This window comes from Astatotilapia calliptera, chromosome 1 (genome assembly GCF_964374335.1).
Source record: "Astatotilapia calliptera chromosome 1, fAstCal68.1, whole genome shotgun sequence".
Lineage (NCBI taxonomy): Eukaryota > Metazoa > Chordata > Actinopteri > Cichliformes > Cichlidae > Astatotilapia > Astatotilapia calliptera.
The window spans coordinates 35698093-35719131 of NC_137422.1; the positions used below are offsets into that span (position 1 = coordinate 35698093).

General features: G+C 40.6%; 1 protein-coding gene across 2 annotated transcripts in view; it reads left to right on the top strand.

The window, feature by feature from the left end:
• Positions 1–20591, top strand: part of abcc12 (ATP-binding cassette, sub-family C (CFTR/MRP), member 12) — a 29981-nt gene extending 9390 nt beyond the window's left edge. For both annotated transcript variants that reach the window (XM_026175114.2, XM_026175138.2), the window contains 24 exons: positions 156–303; positions 2832–2980; positions 3251–3358; positions 3794–4006; positions 4090–4161; positions 5706–5830; positions 7630–7702; positions 10647–10850; positions 12513–12647; positions 12880–12988; positions 13920–13970; positions 14194–14292; positions 14384–14487; positions 15344–15526; positions 15642–15868; positions 15959–16096; positions 16250–16439; positions 16524–16613; positions 16720–16909; positions 17310–17469; positions 17548–17626; positions 19471–19584; positions 19833–19997; positions 20129–20591. In XM_026175114.2, the coding sequence (XP_026030899.2) occupies positions 156–303; positions 2832–2980; positions 3251–3358; positions 3794–4006; positions 4090–4161; positions 5706–5830; positions 7630–7702; positions 10647–10850; positions 12513–12647; positions 12880–12988; positions 13920–13970; positions 14194–14292; positions 14384–14487; positions 15344–15526; positions 15642–15868; positions 15959–16096; positions 16250–16439; positions 16524–16613; positions 16720–16909; positions 17310–17469; positions 17548–17626; positions 19471–19584; positions 19833–19997; positions 20129–20221 (3219 nt within the window). In that variant the 3' untranslated portion in view covers positions 20222–20591. The remainder of the gene's footprint in view (positions 1–155; positions 304–2831; positions 2981–3250; positions 3359–3793; positions 4007–4089; positions 4162–5705; positions 5831–7629; positions 7703–10646; positions 10851–12512; positions 12648–12879; positions 12989–13919; positions 13971–14193; positions 14293–14383; positions 14488–15343; positions 15527–15641; positions 15869–15958; positions 16097–16249; positions 16440–16523; positions 16614–16719; positions 16910–17309; positions 17470–17547; positions 17627–19470; positions 19585–19832; positions 19998–20128) is intronic.
• The last annotated feature ends 448 nt before the right edge of the window (positions 20592–21039 follow it).

The window sequence follows — 21039 nt, forward strand, 5'->3', positions numbered from 1 at the left end:
ATGTTTTACCTTTCTATAAACTCATTTCCTTGTTTAGTAAGCTGCTAAGATAGCAAAACTGATTTTTCTGTGTTTTTCTTATATTATCCCAAATATATTACTTTGCTTCTTATTAACTTTAGTCACTTACAATGTATTTTTCTTGATTTTTGTAGATTTTCTTGGCCAAGCTCATAAATAAATTCAGATGGAAGTCCTTATTGATAACTGACAGCAGAGTTCGCACGATGAATGAGATTCTCAACAGTATAAAGCTAATCAAGATGTACGCGTGGGAAGATTCTTTTGAGAAGACGATTACAGGTATGTCAAGCTGTTTCATGTTGATATTTTTTAAATCAGTATGTCAAATATCAAGGAAATATTCATACACACCAATTTGTTTAAAAACAAAATCAGCAAACATATAGTCACAATTAGGGGTGGGTTTTTATAATCGATTCATCGATTAAAATCGATTCTGGCTTGGATAACGTAAAATCGATTCATTAAAATCCTGAATCGATTTTTTAATATAAATTTATTTTGTCCGAAATGCCAGAATCTCTGGTGACATCTCACAAAATTTCAAGAACCACCAAACAGTAAATGAGAGCAGGTACAGGGATTCTGCACATAGACTTAAACACACAGCGCAACCCGCGGATCAGAATCAGTTAGATGTCGCCTTTCTCACAGTCGGGGCTGAAAGCCGACAGCTCGCTGATCCGGGTCCGCGCTTTGTGTTCACGCCCTTTATGCGCTGATTCTAAAGCTGTTAGTTTGATCTCTCTCCAAACAATATTGACCGAACCAGCAGCAAAAGAAGATCCAAACGCTTCACATAAACATCGTCATGAATTCACTCTTTTACTGTTTTGCTTCCATTGCGATGCGCAGCTCTCTCTCCCTCTCCCCCCCTCTCTCTCGAACAGTTTCGCTTTCTTCATTATTCGCTTGCTTGTTATGCACAAGTCTACTGTTGTTTACAGCGCTGTCGGCCGCTGTTTTTTTCCCTTTTACATTCTTCCGAAAAGAAAGCCTCATTTCTGCTGTTCAATACTGAACAAATTTAAACTTTTTAATATTATTCAAAATGCAAAATGCTTAGCCGTGTGTCTAATAAAACCGCTGTAACGTCAGAGGTAATGTTCATTAATTAATGGTTTTCTTTCGTTTTTGATGTACTGCAGAATATTTTTATAAAATCCCAGGCCAGGAAAAATCACCTTCATGTTTTTCTGTGTTTTATCTTCAGCTACTTTGACACAAAGGCATCTGCTGTGATGCTCACACCTTGGATAAAGTCTTGCGAGTGTCAGCTTCCTTTTTATAGATACAAAAATATGTAAATGTTCTGATCTGAATTATACTTCTGACTGTCAAAATTTCCCAGATTTAAATCGAATCGAATCGAATTAAATCGAATCGTGGATCGAATCGATTTGGGACCTTGTGAATCAGAATTGAATCGATTCTAGAAATCAGTGACGATACCCAGCCCTAGTCACAATGGTATGTATGGGCATCCTTATGTACAGTTGTGATCAGAAGTCCAGATGCTTTTGGTCACCATCATCAAGCCTAGCCGCAAGAGGGTTGAGGTTAGGGCTTTAAGCTTCTGGACTGGTCTTCTAAATGTTAGTCTAATTTATCCATTGCAAAACCAATTTTGTGCCAAAGTGGAAGAATTTGGAGGTACCACTGGCCACAAAATAACCCCAGGCAACGATGCTTTACAGCTCGTACTATTATCTTAGGTTTGAAAGCCTCATCTTTACTTCTCTAAGCGTATCTCTTATCACCATGGACAAATAACTCAATCTTTGTCTTGTCTGACCATAAAACCTTTTTTCCAGAGGGCATTTGGCTTTTCCATGTGCAAATTTCAGTCAAGTCTGAAGGTGTCGATTTTGAAGCAGGGGCTTCTTTCTTGGTTGGCAGCCTCTCAGTCCATGAAGCTATAACTCACTTCACTGTGAAAACTGATGTCGATGTTCTTGTACTTAGAATTGTTTGAAATGATGATCTTGGAATCTGCATCTTGTGTAAATCAATACTTCTCTTTCTGAGATCTTCACTGAGTTCTTTCTCTTCCCCATTGTTCTGAGTATTGGTCCGTCCAATGATTGTTGTTAATGAAATCCTTTTTATGCTGGCAAAAAGAACCTAAAAGTTGCCATTAATCATTATCACTAACGAGATAATAATAGGTTTTGGTCCAGTCAAGTGAAAACACATTGTAGAACCATCAACACCGTCATTACATCCCAAAGACAGAACTGTTTAAAGAAATAGTTAAAGCCCTAAATTACAATGACATTCATGAGTGTATGTGAACTTCTGACCGCAACTACAGATCTATAATGAGTAAGGTGACTTCATGTCTAACTAATCCATACACTTTTATGTACCTCTCACAAGTATATCTATTTGTTAGACTCCCTTCATTACAAGTTGAAGCAGTCATCTGCCTCTAAAACATGCAGTTGTTTGTGAGAACATCTTGAACTCTCACTTACTTTCAATTTACCTTGAACTTTTATGGACATTCATTGGCTTGCTGCCAAATCTGGGGCACGTGTTCTCATTTTCCTATGACAAGTAAAGTGCATGTGGGAATATGATATGCTTTAGTATCTTATGATCTTGTTAACTTTCTTATCAACACTGTGAGGTCTAGGTCTTCAGTCTGTACTCTTGGTAGTTTCTTGTTTAAAAAATGATCATAATGTAGTCATCTGAATGCCTTATTGCTCATTACTAAGGTGCTCACTAAAGAACTACAGTAAAGAAAAAAGGTAAGTCACTAAAGATAAAGTTAACTAATGAAAAACTTTTAATTCTTACAGGCTTAAGGAAAAATGAAAAGAAACAACTACAGAAGGTCAGTTATGTCCAGACTATTAATATAAGCATCGCCAACATCCTACCCTCCATTGCCACTATCCTCACCTTTCTGGTTCACACTTTGTTGGGGTTACCTCTCAGCACTTCTGATGTGAGTACTACAGCAGTATACTAAAACTGTACAGGCGGAAAAACACCTTTAACTAACATGTCAACTTAAAGTAACAAGTCTGAGATTCTGCAGTTCTGAAACTCAGACTGTTTGGATATGAGTCATAAGATAATGAAATAAAGGTTTATTGCATTCCTTTAATTGCGATTGTGCTAAACCAGATTGCTGTGGCCCATTTAATATCAACATGATTTTCTTGCATTCCATAATCATATATAGTGTCTTGACATAATTCTTTGTTTTTACTAGGCTTTTACCGCAATTGGCATCTTCAACTGCATGAGGTTCTCCCTCGTTGTCCTGCCCCCGTCTGTGAAGGCCACAGCTGAGGCTGTTGTAGCACTAAAACGATTAAGGGTAAATTATTTGTTTTGTGCCCTCTGTAACTGTTAACAATTCATGTAGTGACTCTATTGTGCTTTTTGTGTCTTTTGTCATATATATTCTTACACTGATGCATGCTCATATGAACACACTTTCAAATAATGAAGTCAGCATATGTACAAGCGAGCCAAAACCTCACAATTCAGACGTTTCTAAAATCACAGTTTTATTTTTTTTGTACTGCTGGCTGCCAGTGGCAGATGCTATGCATGATAAGGTCATCTCAGGTACACATCTTTTAAATATAAGATATATTGTCAACCTGCATCACAAATCTGGTTTAACGCTGCTTTGATTCCTGTCTTACTTTAACCCTTGCTTTTGTCACACCTTGTATCTGACTTTCATTCAGAAATATCAACAGAAAAACACAGATAAGCTTGTAAATGCTGTTTGTTGTTATTTCAGAAAATTTTGCTGATCCAGAATCCTGAGCCCTACCTGATGAAAAAGGTAGATAATGACTCGGCTATAGTGATGAAAAATGCTACATTTTCCTGGACCAGACCTGAAAGCCAGTCTTCCCCCCCACCCAGCACAGCCAGCGGAGTGTCAGAACACAAGACAGCTGAGACTGAATCCTCATCAGCATTGAAAAACATCTCCTTCACACTGCCTAAGGTGTGATTCAATTCTGATAATGATATCTCAGGTTATCTGCATTCTATTAAAAGTAAACTGATTGTCTCTGGTATTTCCCGAAGGGCAACCTGCTCGGTGTCTGTGGGAATGTGGGAAGTGGAAAGACATCACTGATTTCCAGCATTTTGGAACAGGTTGCTTTCTCTTTTGTGTTTTTGTCCTTTTCTGTTATTTTGTATCGTTTCTTTATAGTTTTCTTTTATTTATTTTTGTTCACTCTTTCGTTATTTGCATGCGTTGAGAAGATAGAACGAGGACCTTGAGGATTCAGTGAATGTAGACAGTGAGCGAAACAGGAGGACTGTTGGAGGAAAGTTTGTGAATCAGGAAGTGCAGGGGATTAATAAGAAGGTGAGGGCAGCTATGAAGAGGATGAAGACTTGAAAGGCATTTATGACCAGGGCAAGGGTGATGTGCAAAAGTGTAATAACCTTTTTCTTCTTTTTGTTTTGTTAGCTTGAAGACACGTTATTAGGCAAAACTTGTGCTAATGCTACTAGGATTCAGCTAATGTCTGTTATTTAAATGTAGTCGATTAAATAAGTCCTACTACTGGAGTTCATTTGCGAGGTTTATTCTTGCATGAAGGAATTCAGTCAGTACAAGGCATGCAGGATTGAAGTGAGGAATTCTCTGGAACAGGGGAAGCAGACCCCACCTGTATAGGTTGTTACCCTGTTGCAAGACAGAAAACTAGTCACCCTACACAGGTAAAACATAGTTCAACAGGATATATGTAGCAGATAAGCTAAACAAGTCTTATCAATCCAGAGACTAGAAGCAGGGCACTGTCTGAGTTGGGGAAATTCTGCATGCTTGCACTTCTTCTTCATGCAGGGGTCAAGCTGTATCTTAGTATATAACAAAACAATCTTCTACATATCTTATCTGCATAACACTTGTGTAGAAGGAAGCTGTTACAGTTTGTTTGCAAACATAGTAGTAATCTCCAACTTTATCTTCAGAATTATGTAGATGACAGAGAGTGATAAAGTTTTTGAGTCATACCATAAAGCTACAGGAAAAAATTGTTGAAGGTAGGTTAGTAAGAAAGGTGACGATCAGTGAGCAGAACGATGGCTTCATGCCAGGAAAGAGCATTATAGATTTGATGTTTGCTTTGAGATTGTTGACCGAGAAGTAGAGAGAAGGTAAGAAGAAGTTGCACTGTGTCTTTGTGTGAATCTAGAAAAGGTTTATGGTATGGTGTCACAAGACAAACTGTGGTGCTGCTGCACTTCTCTCAGTAGCAGAGAAATATGTTAGGGTGGTGCAAGACATGTACGAGGACAACGAGACAGTTGTGAGGTTTGTGGTAGGAGTGAAAATGGGATTATATCAATGAGTGGCTCTGAGCCTCTTCTTCTTTGCAGTGGTGATGGATATGCTGATAGAAAAGGTCAGGCAGAAGTCTCTGTGAACTAGGATGTATGCAGATGATACTGTGATCTTTATTAAGAGTGTGGAGCAGGTGGAAAAGAGCCTGGAGAGGTGGAAGTACACACTGGAGAGAAAAGGGATGAAAGTCAATACATATATATGAATAGGGCATACGATCAGCCTTGATAAGGTCTAACAAGAGACGAAGGAGGAGAAAGAAGAAGTTTTTACTATTTCTAACCGTACATAAAATGTCCAGTAAATATAGCTTTTCTGTCTCCTTGATTTTATCTTTTAGATGCACCTTCTTCGGGGCTCCATCACAGCCGATGGGACATTTGCTTACGTCTCCCAGCAGGCCTGGATTTTCCACGGAACTGTTCAAGAAAATATCCTCATGGGGGAACCTTTTGACCAAACCAAGTAATTGATAATTTAACATAAATCAGCGCTTGTCACTATTTTTGAGTAGCTAAGACTTGAATATGAAAAGAACAGGTATTATTATAAAATAAGGAGATTTCATTTGGGGCAATATGATTTTAGTTACTGCACCAACCAAGACTATGAAAATGAGGGCAAGCATTTTAGATTTGACTATATATTCCCTGTGACTTTACCTTACATGAAAAATGTTTAACTAGGAGAAAGTTCATCTTATCTTTGTGAATTTGCATCTGATAAGAATGTAATAAAGGTGGAGGTCATCTTCATTATCTGACAGGGTTACAATAGGAAGTAGGGATGCACCGATACCACTTTTTTGGAAAACGAGTACGAGTACTTGCATTTCAGTACTCGCCGATACCGATACCAAGTACTTACTCATTGACAAATGCCAGCCATTTGACTTTCTGGTAGTAATAAGGGAAATGTATTTCATATTATATATATTGCATACATTTGTATTTGTGTATTTTAGTTACAAATATATAATATTTCAGATGTAAAATAATCTTACATTTAGTACTGTAGTTTATCATTGAATACCTATAGCACACAGACTTTACCTTGGGTCAAGTATGGTGGAGATGAAGTACAGTGGGTTGGTCTCGACGTCACTGAAGCGCTTCTTGACAGCTGCCTGTAAGGTTGCTTTCATTGCCTTGACGCCGTGGTCCTCATCTGTTTCTCTGTTTAGAAGTCTCACTAGCACAGTCACAGCTGGGATGACATCAGAGGCTAGTGCGTCATAGCTGCTCACTTTTTTAGTTAGTTCCTCAAAGGGGGCGAGGATGGCAACAGTCGTCTCCATAAGAGCCCATTGGTGAGCGGTGAGATAGTCAGGGAGTTCGTGCTCGGACACATACACCTCCAGCACTCGCTTTTGCTCAATGAGGGACTGGAGCATGTAATACGTGCTGTTCCAGCGCGTCTGTAGGTCCTGCTGCAGTCTCTTTATTGGCTGGTTGAGCTGTCCCTGAATGTCCTCGAGGCAGGAGTAGGCTAAGGCGGAATGTTTAAAATGCCCAACTAGTTTCCGTCCCACTGCTATAGCATCAGCTATGCTCCTCTGTGCTAATAAGCATGGGTAAATAAGCGTGGGTAAACTCTTTGTACTTGTTGTCGTGTTGGGGTTTTAGGTGCTTGATTAAATTACTTGTGTTAAATGCGCTACCTTTTGAGCCTCCTCTGGACAATTTCGCTGAGCACAATTTGCAGTCCGCCTTTGTTTTCACGTCTTCGTTCACTTTGAAATAGTTCCACACAGCTGACATGTCTCGCCTTGCCTTCTCCCCGCTCTGAACTGCAGCCGGGGCCTGGGGGCGGGCACTTGGCGCTTGTGATTAACCCCTTACATGCCGCTCAAACATAGACAGGTCTCAGACCGTGGTATCGGTTCCCGGTATCGGGGGACTTTTAATGAGTACGAGTACTTTAGAAAATGTGGTATCGAGGCCGATACCAGATACCGGTATCGGTGCATCCCTAATAGGAAGTTCAATTTAGTGATGGTGAGAAGGGAAACTTGCTGACCTCTGTAGTGTTGACTTAACAGAAAGTGAAAGGGCCCTTTCATAACCTCTCATAAACCACCAGGCACCATATGTCTGAGCAAATTAAAGGAATTCTTTTTCAAAGAAAAGTTTTCCAGAGACCAGTGCTTATCCTGATTACATATGTTATTGGACTCATTGGATTTTTAGAATTATTTAAATGGTTCTGTTCGATACACTATATTTCTCTCAATCAGGGCACTATCTTACATTGTCACTCCACAGATATGACAGGGTTGTGGATGTCTGTAGCCTCAGAGCTGACCTGAAGATTCTGCCATTCGGTGACCAAACTGAGGTAGGTGCTCTCTCTTTAACCTCCTAGGACCTGGCGTCCACATATGTGGACATCACATTTTGGGTTATTTAGACCAAAATAGGGCAGCATGGTGGCACAGTGGTTAGCACTGTTGCCGCACAGCAAGAAGGTCCTGAGTTCAATTCCACCATCAGGCCGGGGTCTTTCTGTGTGGGGTTTGCATGTTCTCCCCGTGTTTGCGTGGGTTCCCTCCGGGTACTCCGGCTTCCTCCCACTGCCCAAGCTAGACATGCAGCTTGTGGGGATAGGTTAATTGGATAATCCAAATTGCCACTAGGTGTTAATGGTTGTCTGTCTCTGTGTGTTAGCCCTGCGACAGATTGGCGACCTGTCCAGGGTAGGGATGGGTACCGGTATCGGTTCTGACATAAACGGTAGTAACCAGACCGAAAAGCAGCGCACATTTCGGTGCTTTATTTCGGTGCTTTTCTTTCCTGAGCTGTGATACACTTTAGATTCTAGCCAATCATTTTACGTTTCCGAGGATAGTAGGCGGGTCCAGGTACTTTAGAGCAGAGCAACAGATTAAAAATGCCCAAGGCAAAGCGGTCAAAAGTCTGGCTGTATTTCACAGCAAAAGATGCAAACTCAGCAGCCTGCAACAAATGCTTTAAGGTGATACTGTGCAAAGGAGCTAACACCTCGAATCTGATGAAACACCTGGCGACGCATAGCGTTTTTTTTAAAAAGCAAAGAAATGCACCGTATTTAATGGCAGCAGCAGCCGTTCTTCTCTGCGTGAGTAGCTTAATGTTGCTCGTGTGTAATTTACCTTTAGTAGGCTAACCACGTTATTACATTAATGCATGTAAGGTGAACTAGCAAACATCATCATAGCTACATGCGGCTGTCTTCTTGTTTGATGGCAGATACTCCCTTCACCCTGGCCAAAAAGGCTAAAATGACCAAAGAAAAAGTGGAAAACAGTTACTGTAAACATGAGAGGTTTTTGGACAAAGTTTGTGTTTTTTCCATTGTTTAAGCACTGCTTCCAGCCAAGAGCAATACCATATATGCCCCATAGCTGCAGAAAAGGCTAACATTGCTATCTTTTTACAAAAAAACAGCTGAACATGAGAGGTTTTTGGACCAATTTTGTGTTCTCCATTCTTTAAGCACCGGTTTGAGCACCGGTTTGAGCACCGTTTAAGCACCGGCACCGTTTCAAAAGTACCGGTTTGGTACTGGTATCGGATAAAACCTAAACGATACTCATCCCTAGTCCAGGGTGTACCCCGCCTTTCGCCCTATGACAGCTGGGATAGGCTCCAGCGCCCACCGCGACCCTGAAAACGGATAAGCGGAAGTGAATGGATGGATGGATAGACCAAAATACTCAATTTTGCTCTACATGGGCCTGATATCCACTTACGAGGACATTATAATGCTACTGTTCTATCAAAATTTTAAACAAATATCCTCATTTGTGGCTCTTATCTTTCTTAAAAACAAAAATAAGGTAAAAAAAAAAAAATCTGGTAATTCTTTGTTTTTACATTCATCGGGTCCCAATCAGCCCAAATATCAAAGAGAAATTAAAAATGCATGTCGTGAAAGAGTTCGGGTCTTAGGAGGTTAAACTGTCGGGCATAAACCGGTCCATGGCGCAAAAAAGGGTGGAGACCGCTGATTAAGAGGACCCGAGGGAAGCTCGGAAAGCTAAGCAGAAGTTATTTGGAGAGGAGAGTGACTGCCGTTGGTTGAAAAGAGAGGTAAAAAAAACTTCAGTGGTGTTGCACACTATTTTATATTATTTTTTAAAGTCATTATTCAATACGTTGTTATTGTTAACCCTTTAAAGCCGGTCCGAGCTGCACGCTCTGTTTTGTGTAACTATTTTTAAATTCCTGAAGAACCTGAACCGTGTAAGCTAGCGCAATAATTTTTTTTTGCATATGAAACCAGAGGAGTTGTACTTGACATCAGCTTGTCCTCGGTCACGGTTTCGTTCCACATATAGCTTTGCAAAAATTGCATAAAAAGCGCTTGCAGGAACAAAAACATAATATTCCAGAAACACGCTTTGCCGATCCAATCAGCTATTCGTAACACTTCCCACAGTGAAACAGATGTCAGCGCGAACTATCGCATGTCCGCCATTTCCTGCCCAAAACCGGAAGTGACGTCATTTTCGCGGAAAATTTAGTTTTTTACTTGTAGGCCTTAAAAGCCTATACTGGTGTTTTTATAAGTCATGTTTGACTTTTCTGAATAGTTTCTGTGATGCTTAGAACTCGAATTGCACTGCTGGAAATAGTTTATTTTGATGCACCTGCTGTTTTCTTTGCAAATTTGCATCATAGGATTGTTTTTTCGTTTTTCCTGCAGTATATAAAAATTGGTGTATCTCCAAAATAAAACTATGAAGACACTCAAAATAAATTTCCTGTTGTTGTAAACTATTTTTTGCAACTTTTTTGTATTTAAAGTTTTGAGGGATAAACCTCTTAAATTTCTCCAAGTAGAAATATATGTAAAAAACAAAACAAAAATGATTTTCAATTTTTTTGTAGTTTATTGCACTTTTTTGCAATTAATGTAGTTACTATGGACTTAATGCATACATATTATTAAAATATGGGCTATAACAGTTGTATAGCAACTTGAAATGCTCCCACAAATGGCACTACAACATGTAAAAAAATAATATAAGCTCTGGCGGACTTGGTTCTATAGTAGGTCGTAAGGGTTAAATAAATATCGTCAAATAATCGAGATCTCAATTTCAGTGAAAATAATCGTGATTATCATTTTTGCCATAATCGAGCAGCCCTAATTGAGACAGAATAATGCCATAGTGTTGTATGGAATAAATGCACTAGTATAATGTAATGAATTACAATATTTAAAATATAATACCATCTCTTCCATAAAGATTGAGTAAATTTCTGGATTATATTAAGTCTTACTGACATTTTGTCAGATTGGGGAGCGGGGGCTTAATCTGTCAGGGGGACAGAAGCAGAGGATCAGCCTGGCCAGAGCAGTCTACTCCAACAAGGACATCTTCCTCCTTGACGATCCTCTATCTGCTGTTGACGCTCATGTGGGGAAACATATTTTTGAAGAATGCATAAAGAAGGAACTCCAAGGAAAATCTGTCATACTGGTTACACACCAGCTCCAGGTAAGAACACGGTTTCATTCTTTAGTGCTTTCACTAAAGAATAACACTAAATGACAAGAACAACTGATGTAAGCAGTTAAAAGAAGACTTTCCTGACCATATATATTGTAATTTTACAGTCAGAGGCCATGTCTTACCATGACAGGAAGAATAGAAAAACATCCGTTAATGTTTTATAAAAATCACTATATTCCATTTTGTTAATCTGTATAAAAACCAAAGTGAAAAATTAACCAGGTTACTTGATGGATCATAGCTTGGTCTGAGACTCTGAAATCTGGAAATCAGATTTCATGAATATGAATATACATATTCATGAAATTAATATGCATATTGTCTAAAATTGTATTTTTAAATATGACATTTTGGACCATGTCCCTATTGCCAGTCTTGGCAGCCGGGGGTCAGTCCGCCAGGGCCTCCGCTCCTGGCCGCCACCCGGCACACAATGCACCCGACCCCTATGGCGCCTCCTGCGGGTGGTGGGCCTGCGGGAGGATGGGCCCATGTCTCCTCTTCGGGCTGTGCCCGGCCGGGCCCCATGGACTAAGGCCCGGCCACCAGACGCTCGCCCTCGGGCACCCTCCCCGGGCCTGGCTCCAGGGCGGGGCCCCGGTAACCCTATCCCGGGCAGGGTAAACTGTTCCCTCGCTGTCCTTTTCATAAGGGTCTTCAGAATCGCTCTTTGTCTGGTCCCTCACCCAGGGCCAATTTGCCATGGGAGTCCCTACCAGGGGGCAAAAAGCCCCCGGACAACATAGCCCCTGGGATCCCTGGAACACACAAACCCCTCCACCACGATAAGGTAGCGATTCAAGGAGGGGCCGGAGATCGACAGACGGATTGGGGCTGCAGCTGCAGTAATGCGGACGCTGCACCGGTCCGTCGTGGTGAAGAGGGAGCTGAGTGTAAAAGCGAAGCTCTCAATTTACCGGTCGATCTACGTCCCTACCCTCACCTATGGCCACAAGCTGTGGGTAGTGACCGAAAGAACGAGATCGCGGATACAAGCGGCAGAAATGAGCTTCCTCCGAAGGGTGGCTGGCCTCTCCCTTAGAGATAGGGTGAGAAGTTCGGCCATCCGGGAGGGGCTCAGAGTAGAGCAGCTGCTGCTCCACATCGAAAGGAGCCAGCTGAGGTGGTTCGGACATCTGACAAGGATGCCCCCTGGGCGCCTCCTGGGTGAGGTGTTCCAGGCATGTCCCACCGGGAGGAGGCCCCGGGGCAGACCCAGGACACGCTGGAGAGATTATATCTCTCGGCTGGCCTGGGAACGCCTTGGTATTCCCCCGGATAAGCTGGAGGAGGTGGCTGGGGAGAGGGAGGTCTGGGCCTCTTTGCTTAGGCTGCTGCCCCCGCGACCCGGCCCCGGATAAAGCGGATGAAGATGGATGGATGGACATTTTGGACCAATTCAGTCAAATCTGAAAAAACCTAGAAGGCATTCTTGGCTAATAGTTTACCTACTAATCATAAGTCACTAATCTGAGGAAGAGTATTTGACTGGTGCTCTTACCCGTGAGTTCTAAGCCATTTCGTAAGTCACGCTACTGGAGATAAGAACATCTGTCAAATGACATAAATATGTACGTACATGTGATTATAGTTTTGAACAGGTCTGTAGATTTTGTTGCCACAGTTGTTCTCACTTATGCTTGCTAGTATTTGGAGTTCTGTGATGACATCCTGGTTCTGGATGACGGGGAGATCAGGGAGGCCGGAAACCACCAAACCTTGATGAACGCCAGCGGACGCTATGCTCAGCTCATCACCAATTACCAGATGGAACAGTCCAAAGTAAGTATACCCTAAATTAAAAGCATGCATCTTGTACCTCTTCTATTTTTATCTTTGATTCTTATTATTATGTTCCTGCAAACCACCTCACCTGTTCTTTATTGTTTTATTATGTCAAAAACAATAAACTTAATGATCAGTTGTAAAACAAGGTACAAATCATTCCATTTGTGGTTATACGTTTGTACGGGCTGTGCTGTAATGCTGTGTTCCTGATATTCTTGCTTGTCAGACTCAGAATGAGGAGGGAGAGGAAGAGGAGGATTTATCATCCCAAGATGCCCCTGAGTTGAAAGAGGTTGAGCTCAGATATCGTGCAGACAGTGGGATGGCAAACCCTGGTAAAAAAAACTAGGAAGAAAATCATTTTAATAATTTGAACTTTTTGGGTGTTTTTGAATTCATGACAGACTTTACATGTTTTAGTAGTGATTTGATTTGATTTGATTTAGTTGTGCTTTTTTGAATACAGTGGGATTTTTGTTTTTTCACTGTCCAGAGACCAGTGTTCAGGGGGATGACGCTGACACTTTCTAAATGTTGCTGTGCCAATGCACGTGCAGTGTTGACACATCAGTACTTTTGATTGTTAAAGAGCAACTGTATAACCAGGGACAGGTCAAAGTTTTGTAAAGCAAAAACAAGGCCTTGTAAAGTAATAACAGACAGGGCAGCAAACTTGTTGACCTGGCTGTTTTTGCTATATACCCATATTATAAGTTCTTGTGACTTCGTACCAAAAACATGACCTGTGAAGGTCATGACATAACATTACTATCATATTTATATGCATCATTGACCCATCTTCATTGGCCCATCTTCATTGGCCCATCTGTAACCGGAAGGTCGCCGGTTCGATCCCCGGGCTCTCTGTCCTGGTCGTTGTGTCCTTGGGCAAGACACTTTACCCTACCGCATACTGGTGTTGGCCAGAGAGGCCGATGGCGCGATATGGCAGCCTCGCTTCTGTCAGTCTGCCCCAGGGCAGCTGTGGCTACAACTGTAGCTTGCCTCCACCAGTGTGTGAATGCAAGAGTGAATGAATAGTGGCATTGTAAAGCGCTTTATAAATCCAATCCATTATTATTATTTAAAGTGACTCTTCCCTCTATGGATACAATGTATACAAGTGATCAGTTTCCAGATTTCCTTGCTGTAGGGGTCTGTGGTTCAACTCTTTGCAGTTATGTCTTACAATATGTGGACAATGATAATTTAAGTCAATTTTTGTGATTAGTAGAATGATAAAATTACTTCTATTCTTCCTTTCAGCATTTGACATGTCAGATGAAAAGGATCATGAAACAACAGCTGAGCAAAAGCGTAAGTCTTTAAAGTTCACTTAATTCTGAGTGTCATCCCACCGTTTGTCAGCTGTTTCACTATTACATATTTAGTTGTTATGTGATCCCCTTTTTTACACCAAGCAATACTTTAGATTTTTTAAATATTTTTTATAATGGAAATGCACATGTGATGCATGTCAATGCAAATGGAAGTCACTAATCCTGTTACGACTCTATTAAAATATTTTCCCTGTTTTAAGCTCCTGTCAAGTCTGATGACCAGCTGGTCCATCAAGAGTCCTCCACAGAGGGTGCTGTCTCCTTAAGAACCTACCACCGGTACTGTCAAGCAGCTGGAGGTCTGATATAACACACACATGCATTTACATGATTTTAAGCAATAATGTACCAATATGTACTTATTAGTTGTGCTGCAACTCTTTGCTACAGGCTACATTCTCGTCTTTCTCACTGTCCTGAACATTGTCCTGATGATTGGATCCACAGCCTTCAGCAACTGGTGGCTCAGCTTCTGGCTTGGAAAGGGTAATGGGGTGAGAATCCTCTCTCTCTAGCATTCACACAAAAATAATCTCATCATGCATAAACAGCTTGGGTGAAATGACTATGAGCTCTCAGTCACTGTGTAGCCTAACACAAGTGAATCCAATAAAGATGATTACAAGCACCAGAAGGTACATTGTTTCAAGTAAGATTGCCCGTGTTAGCCAGTCTCTTTAAAATTAGAGGGTTACAATGGACTTAAGGTCAAACCTTGAATTTTTGGCTTTTTCCAGGCTATCTCAGCTTTTAAGTAACCCACAAATACTTACTAGTGATGAGTTCAGGTGGTGGTCAAGTGAGGTCTGTGAGAGTTAGTGCTCTTTGGCCTTGAGCAGTTCTTATTAAGATCAGATTATTGGATGTGCTCATTATACTGCTGCAGTGTGAATCTTTTACAGGGTCCAGCATACCTGTAAAGAACAGAGTGCTAACTGAATGGTCTGGGCAGAACCAATGTGATGAAGAACATAATATTCCAGCTTGCACATTTCTTAGTGGTACACTCTCGTATTATTCCAGCCTATCAGTACACAGAATACTGGCACATCTTAGTCTACTCATTACGCTTGTTTAGCTTGAGCCTAACCCTAACCATGCTCCAACACCATTACTGCTAAAAATTGTTCTTTAACAGTACTTTTGCATGCTGGAGTGTTATGTTCTTTATTTAGCAAATTCTGGATCTGGAAAGAAATTAGTTTCCATGCACTGCTGTATTAGAAAACTGCTCTCTAGCTGTGTCTTGTCACTCAAGATGACAGTTCAAGAAAGACCCACTGAAACGATAGACACGCCAAGTCCACTCTCTCTCCACTAACAAAAGATATTTTGTCTGTTTTATCGAAGTCATCGACTAACCCAGGTTCAGATCCAGGTGACATCTCAAAAAATCCAGACCTGCACTATTACCAAACGATTTATGGTGTGATGATGCTCATCATGGTGGTACTTGCCCTCATCAAATGCTTCTTTTATACTTACGTCACCTTGAGGGCCTCCTGCAAACTCCACAACACAATGTTCAAGAAGGTACCAAGAAATAATCCCCAGTGTTTACCATCCAACATGACCAATTGAAACACAGGTTAACTGCTCAATGATTCAAAGAATGATTATTTTTGTTGTTTGTATTTTCCTCTCACAGATTTTTGGCAGTCCAATGAGTTTCTTCGACACAACTCCAACAGGCCGAATTCTAAACCGTTTCTCTAAAGATCAAGAGGAGGTGGACACTATGCTTCCTCTTGTCATGGATTCTTTCCTGCAGTATTGTCTTCTCGTCACATTCACAATTATCATCATCGCATCCGTTTTTCCATACATGCTTGTGGCTGTAGTCATCATGGGAGCTTTGTTTACCCTCATTCTGTTGTGAGTTAAGTTTTAAAAATTGTCTTAGTGCGAGAGCAGATAGTTGTTTAAGGTACAGTTTGCTCAACATTTGTTTGAATTTATCTGCAGCCTATTCCAAAGGGGTATTCGTCTTATGAAGAAGATGGAAAATATCAGCCGTTCTCCCTGTATCTCACTAACGACTTCTACACTGCAGGGCCTCAGCACCATCCATGCTTACAACACAAGAAACAGTCACATAGAAATGTAAGACACCAGAACTCTTTCACAGAAACAAATAAAAGTCTCTCTATTACTGGTCGTAATAGTAAATAATGTGTTCTTCTGTAAATATCTGTAAATGATGTGGTCTTTGATCGGTGCTCTCAACTCTCATCACGTCGTTGTGTCATATTGTAGGTTCAAGTCCCTGAATGACATCAACTCCAATCACTTTTTATTGTTTCATTCTGGCACCCGGTGGCTTTCTTTCTGGCTGGACTTCATGGCTGCTATTATGACCTTGTTGGTGTCTCTGTTTGTAGTGCTTAGCAGTAATGACTTTATCGCTCCATCCTTGAAAGGCCTGGCCATAACCTATACCATACAGGTAAATAAGGAGAGCAGAGTTATACGTCTAAGTCATGTTGAAATGTGTGTTTGTGTTTTGTTAGAACTTTTGCGTATTGTCCAGTTGACAGGCATGCTTCAATATGTAGTAAGACTGTCAACGGAAGTGGAAGCAAGGTTCAACTCAGTGGAGCGACTGCAGGAATACATCATGGTCAGATTTCTCTCCGGAAACGATCCATCTTTCATTGTTTTGCCAAGACCAAACCCCAAATTCCCTCTGTTTGCCTCACTCAAAAAATAAACTTTTTTATTTGCAGGATTGTAAATCTGAGGCCCCCAGGCATGTTAAAGAGGCTCAGATCCCACAGGACTGGCCTAGCAATGGGGGCGTCTCCTTCAAAGACTATAAGATGAGGTACAGAGAGAATACACCAATCGTCCTAAACGGCCTTGATTTCCACATTCAACCTGGAGAGAAGCTGGGGATCGTGGGAAGGACTGGCTCTGGTAAGGCTCTGGGTTCAGTAGCTGTTTCTCTTGTTGATTTCATCTAGTCTTTGGGTGATGATGATATACAACAATACACCCTAGAAATGATGATAAATACATGAATTCGTTTTTCAACATCACTCTGAGACAGACAATTTAATCTTAGAGCAGTGGTTCTTAACCTGGGTTCGATCGAACCCTAGGGGTTCGGTGAGTCAGTCTCAGGGGTTCGGCAGAGCCTCCGCCATGACATGCATGGCTCATTTTGCACAGTTTCCTTTTTTTGGGAAACAGGGTTGTAATTATTATAGCAGTGAATTCCTAATTATTCCATAGTGCAGATTACAATTTTAATCAGCTCTTCTCAACAGCTATAGTGTAATATTCAGCTACTCTGCTCTGTGCTTTGTGTCTGTAGGGAAATCCTCTTTAGGAGTAGCTCTATTCAGACTAGTAGAGCCTGCAGCAGGAACCATAAAGATAGACGGAGTTGATATTATGTCCATTGGCCTGCAGGATTTGCGCAGCAAGTTGTCCATCATCCCTCAGGACCCTGTGCTGTTCATCGGTACAGTAAGGTAGTGAACCAGAAGTACAGAATCACACACTGATTTTACTCCTGCATGTCAGTCACTAAAGAGCTGTTTTTCCTACAGGTACAACCTAGACCCGTTTAATAACTACACTGATGAGGAGATTTGGGCAGCACTGGAGAAGACCTATATAAAGGACTCAGTATGTTATCAGTATTGTATAGTCTTATTGTTTGTTTTGCCACTTGCTTTTATCCAAGATTTTGCTTTGACAAAAACTAAAACCCACAACGCGTAAGACTGCAGTCTCTGTGACACGTCTGATATAGCCCTAAAAGAAAATGGAATAGCCCTAGAGCCAAACATATATTTTATGTTCATTTTTTTGACACATCCTATGTTCATGTTGTTCATGACGTTTATTTAGTTTTACTTCTGTTCTTTGTTTCCTTTAATTAGCTATCAGTTATTAGATTTTTAACAATTTTTCTGCCACTGGCCAGTATTGTTTACTCTCTGACGAGCTCTGCATATTTACTTTATCTTTGCATTGAAAATTTCCTCCAGTGCCCTACATTTAGTTCACCTTCCTCTGTGTACAATTATAGTACCATCTGTCCAGGCACATGTTTTTCCGCAGAGGAAAACAACTCTCTAGCAGTTATTAATGGCACCACTAATGCTGACTAATGTTGCGCTCATGCCGTGAACCTGGAAGTAATAAACCCTAAAGATTTTTATTACAACAAGTTTGATAAGGTTCTGGCATGTCTAAATGTTTATCACAGAATACACTCAGGAACAGTGTTGGTCAAGTTACTTGAAATAAGTAATCAGTAACTAATTACTGATTACTTCCCCCAAAAGTAATCCCGTTACTTTATTGATTACTTATTTTCAAAAGTTATTAATTACTTAGCTACTTTTTAAAAAACACTATTTACAACCTGAATAGGTAATAAAGCAATAGCTCTTTCAGCCCAAATCTAATTTCTGCATAATCCATCATACAAAATGTAATCAAATGGAAAAGTAAATTTTTTAAACTTGTTTTATCAGTTTTAATCTTTTAACTTTATGCATCAAGCGAAAATTTTATTATATGCACCATTCTCTGACTGGAAGAAATTAGTTTAACATTTAAACCTATTTTCTGCACATTCCAGCACATAAAATAAAATATTTTTTTGTGTTAACACTCACTCTTTCAAATAGATGCAAGTAAAACACAGCAGAAAATAAATAAAGTCAAAGACTCAGCAGTCCTTCTGCTCTATTTTCACCTGTAAAGCAGGAGTGGCGTAGGCGGAGGTTTGCCCTGGTGCAGGTGTGCCGCACCAGTCAGTTGAAGAATCCGCGAGTTTCGCTGTGAATTTCCCATTACGTCATAGCGCACTCGGTGCTTGCTTGGAAGTTTAGGGTTTTTTTTTTCGCTGAACACGCACAACAGACACTAATGTTTTTGTCACTTTTTATGGAATCAAACTTAAAGGTCAGTACTTCCACGCTTTAAACGCTGCACGCTCATACTCTCTCCCGCACTCGATATATGATCCATTGTTGATCTGCACACAGCTGTTGTCACGAACGTCGCACTCGCTTACGTCACTGTCATGAGACATTCTCGCCAAAAAAAAAAAAATCCAAAAAAAAATCACGGGTTTAGTAACAAGGTAACGCGGCGTTTCTACGGGAAAGTAACGGTAATCTAATTACCAAGTAACCCGTTACTGCCCATCTCTGCTCAGGAATTCCTTTCTGGCAAAAATGAACTGTAGTAGTCCTTAATCCAAGACTAGCATGGGGGTTGCAAGCCAATCTCACTGGCTCTCCAGCCCGAGGCACCGTCCCAGCATCCTTATGCTGCTCCTGTTTAACTGCAGATAGTCTTTCCATACAAGAGTTCAAACTTTTGATTGCCTTGCCTTAGGCAAGGATTATACGACTTTGTAGTTTATTTTGTGGGCTTTTTTGCTGCGAATATCCTCTTTCTGTTAGCCTGAGGGGTATGAATGGCAGTACCAAAATATGATTTTGTTCCATCAGATCTCCAAGCTGGAAGAAAGGCTACAGGCACCAGTGTTGGAAAATGGAGAGAACTTCTCTGTTGGTGAGAGACAACTGATGTGTATGGCTAGGGCTCTACTCCGTAACTCCAAGGTGTGTACACACATAACACCTTCTTGATGATACTAAATTTAATTTGCAAATACAGTTTATTGGCTGGGATACTGCTGCCACATTAGCTTGTGATGCCTCTACCAATATTTCCATTAATTATTTACCATTGCGTGCATTCAAAGTGTATAATAACATAAGCACTGTAAACATTTTTGTATTTTATGACACTTTTGCCATCCACCGCTTTCTTCTTTCTAACCACCATTACGCTGGTTATTTTTTGGCAGATTATTCTTTTAGACGAAGCCACAGCATCCATCGATTCAGAAACAGATGCTCTCATTCAAAACACCATCAAAGAGGCCTTTAAAGACTGCACCATGCTCACCATAGCGCATCGCATCAACACTGTTATGCATGCAGATCGTATTCTGGTCATGGACAATGGACAGGTACCCAAACCCCCCCCCCAAAAAAAAACAAAAAAAAAAAAAACAAAAAAAAAAACAATCCACAAATGAACACAAATCAAAGATGATTACACAATCTTTAACTTAAACTCACTAAGTGTTCTGTTCGACAGGTGGCAGAATTAGACCATCCAGATGTGCTGAAGCAACGGCCAGACTCTCTGTTCTCATCACTCCTGACAGCTGCTAATACAGTAAACTCCTGAACAGAAGGACAACCAAAAAACTGCTGCATAGTAGTCACTGGGCATGTTCATAACAGTTATCCATATACACAGCTATATCGAAGTCTGTACTGTGATACTACACTCTTTTCTGGTGTGCTTGTATGAGATGTAACTGAGCAGCAGAGATGGAAACTGATAACAGTGCAGGAAAGACAACATAACTATTTACAAAGTTCAAAAACTATGCATTTATCTCTCCTGTCTGCTGATACAAAACAATGAGCACTGTACTTTACTGGGTTTCTCTTCATATTTCGAATGAGATGACTTCTTATGCACGTTATAGTTTAATTATGTTATGTATTTGCCAAGTCTTTCTTTGCTGCTATTAAATGTAATTTAAATCCTGTTTTTTTGTGTGACATTTAAAAAAAAAAAAAAAAAAAAACCATGGTAAATTTCATAGTGTAGGTATATACAGATGACCCTGATAAGATCTGTGCTAATAAATTACTTAAATTTGTGTTTCAGTATTAATTGGTATTTTAAAAAAAGAAATTATATATACAGCGAGATTACCTTTATTTTAAACAGGTTGTGGGGCTACGAGGGCACCAGCAACCCTATGCTGGATATGCAGTTAACAAACGTATGGATGAATTGGGGTTACAAGTGTATCTATATGCTGCCACCTGCTGGCTGCATCCTGCTGCATGTCACCAAAGCTGCTGCCCAAAACTCAGCAAATGTAACTACCGGTAAATAAATTGTAGTTTTGTTTCATGAGTGACAGTTGGTGACATAGGACAGTTAAATAATAAAGCCAACAAATCTCTTATCAGCAGTGTATTTCCAAA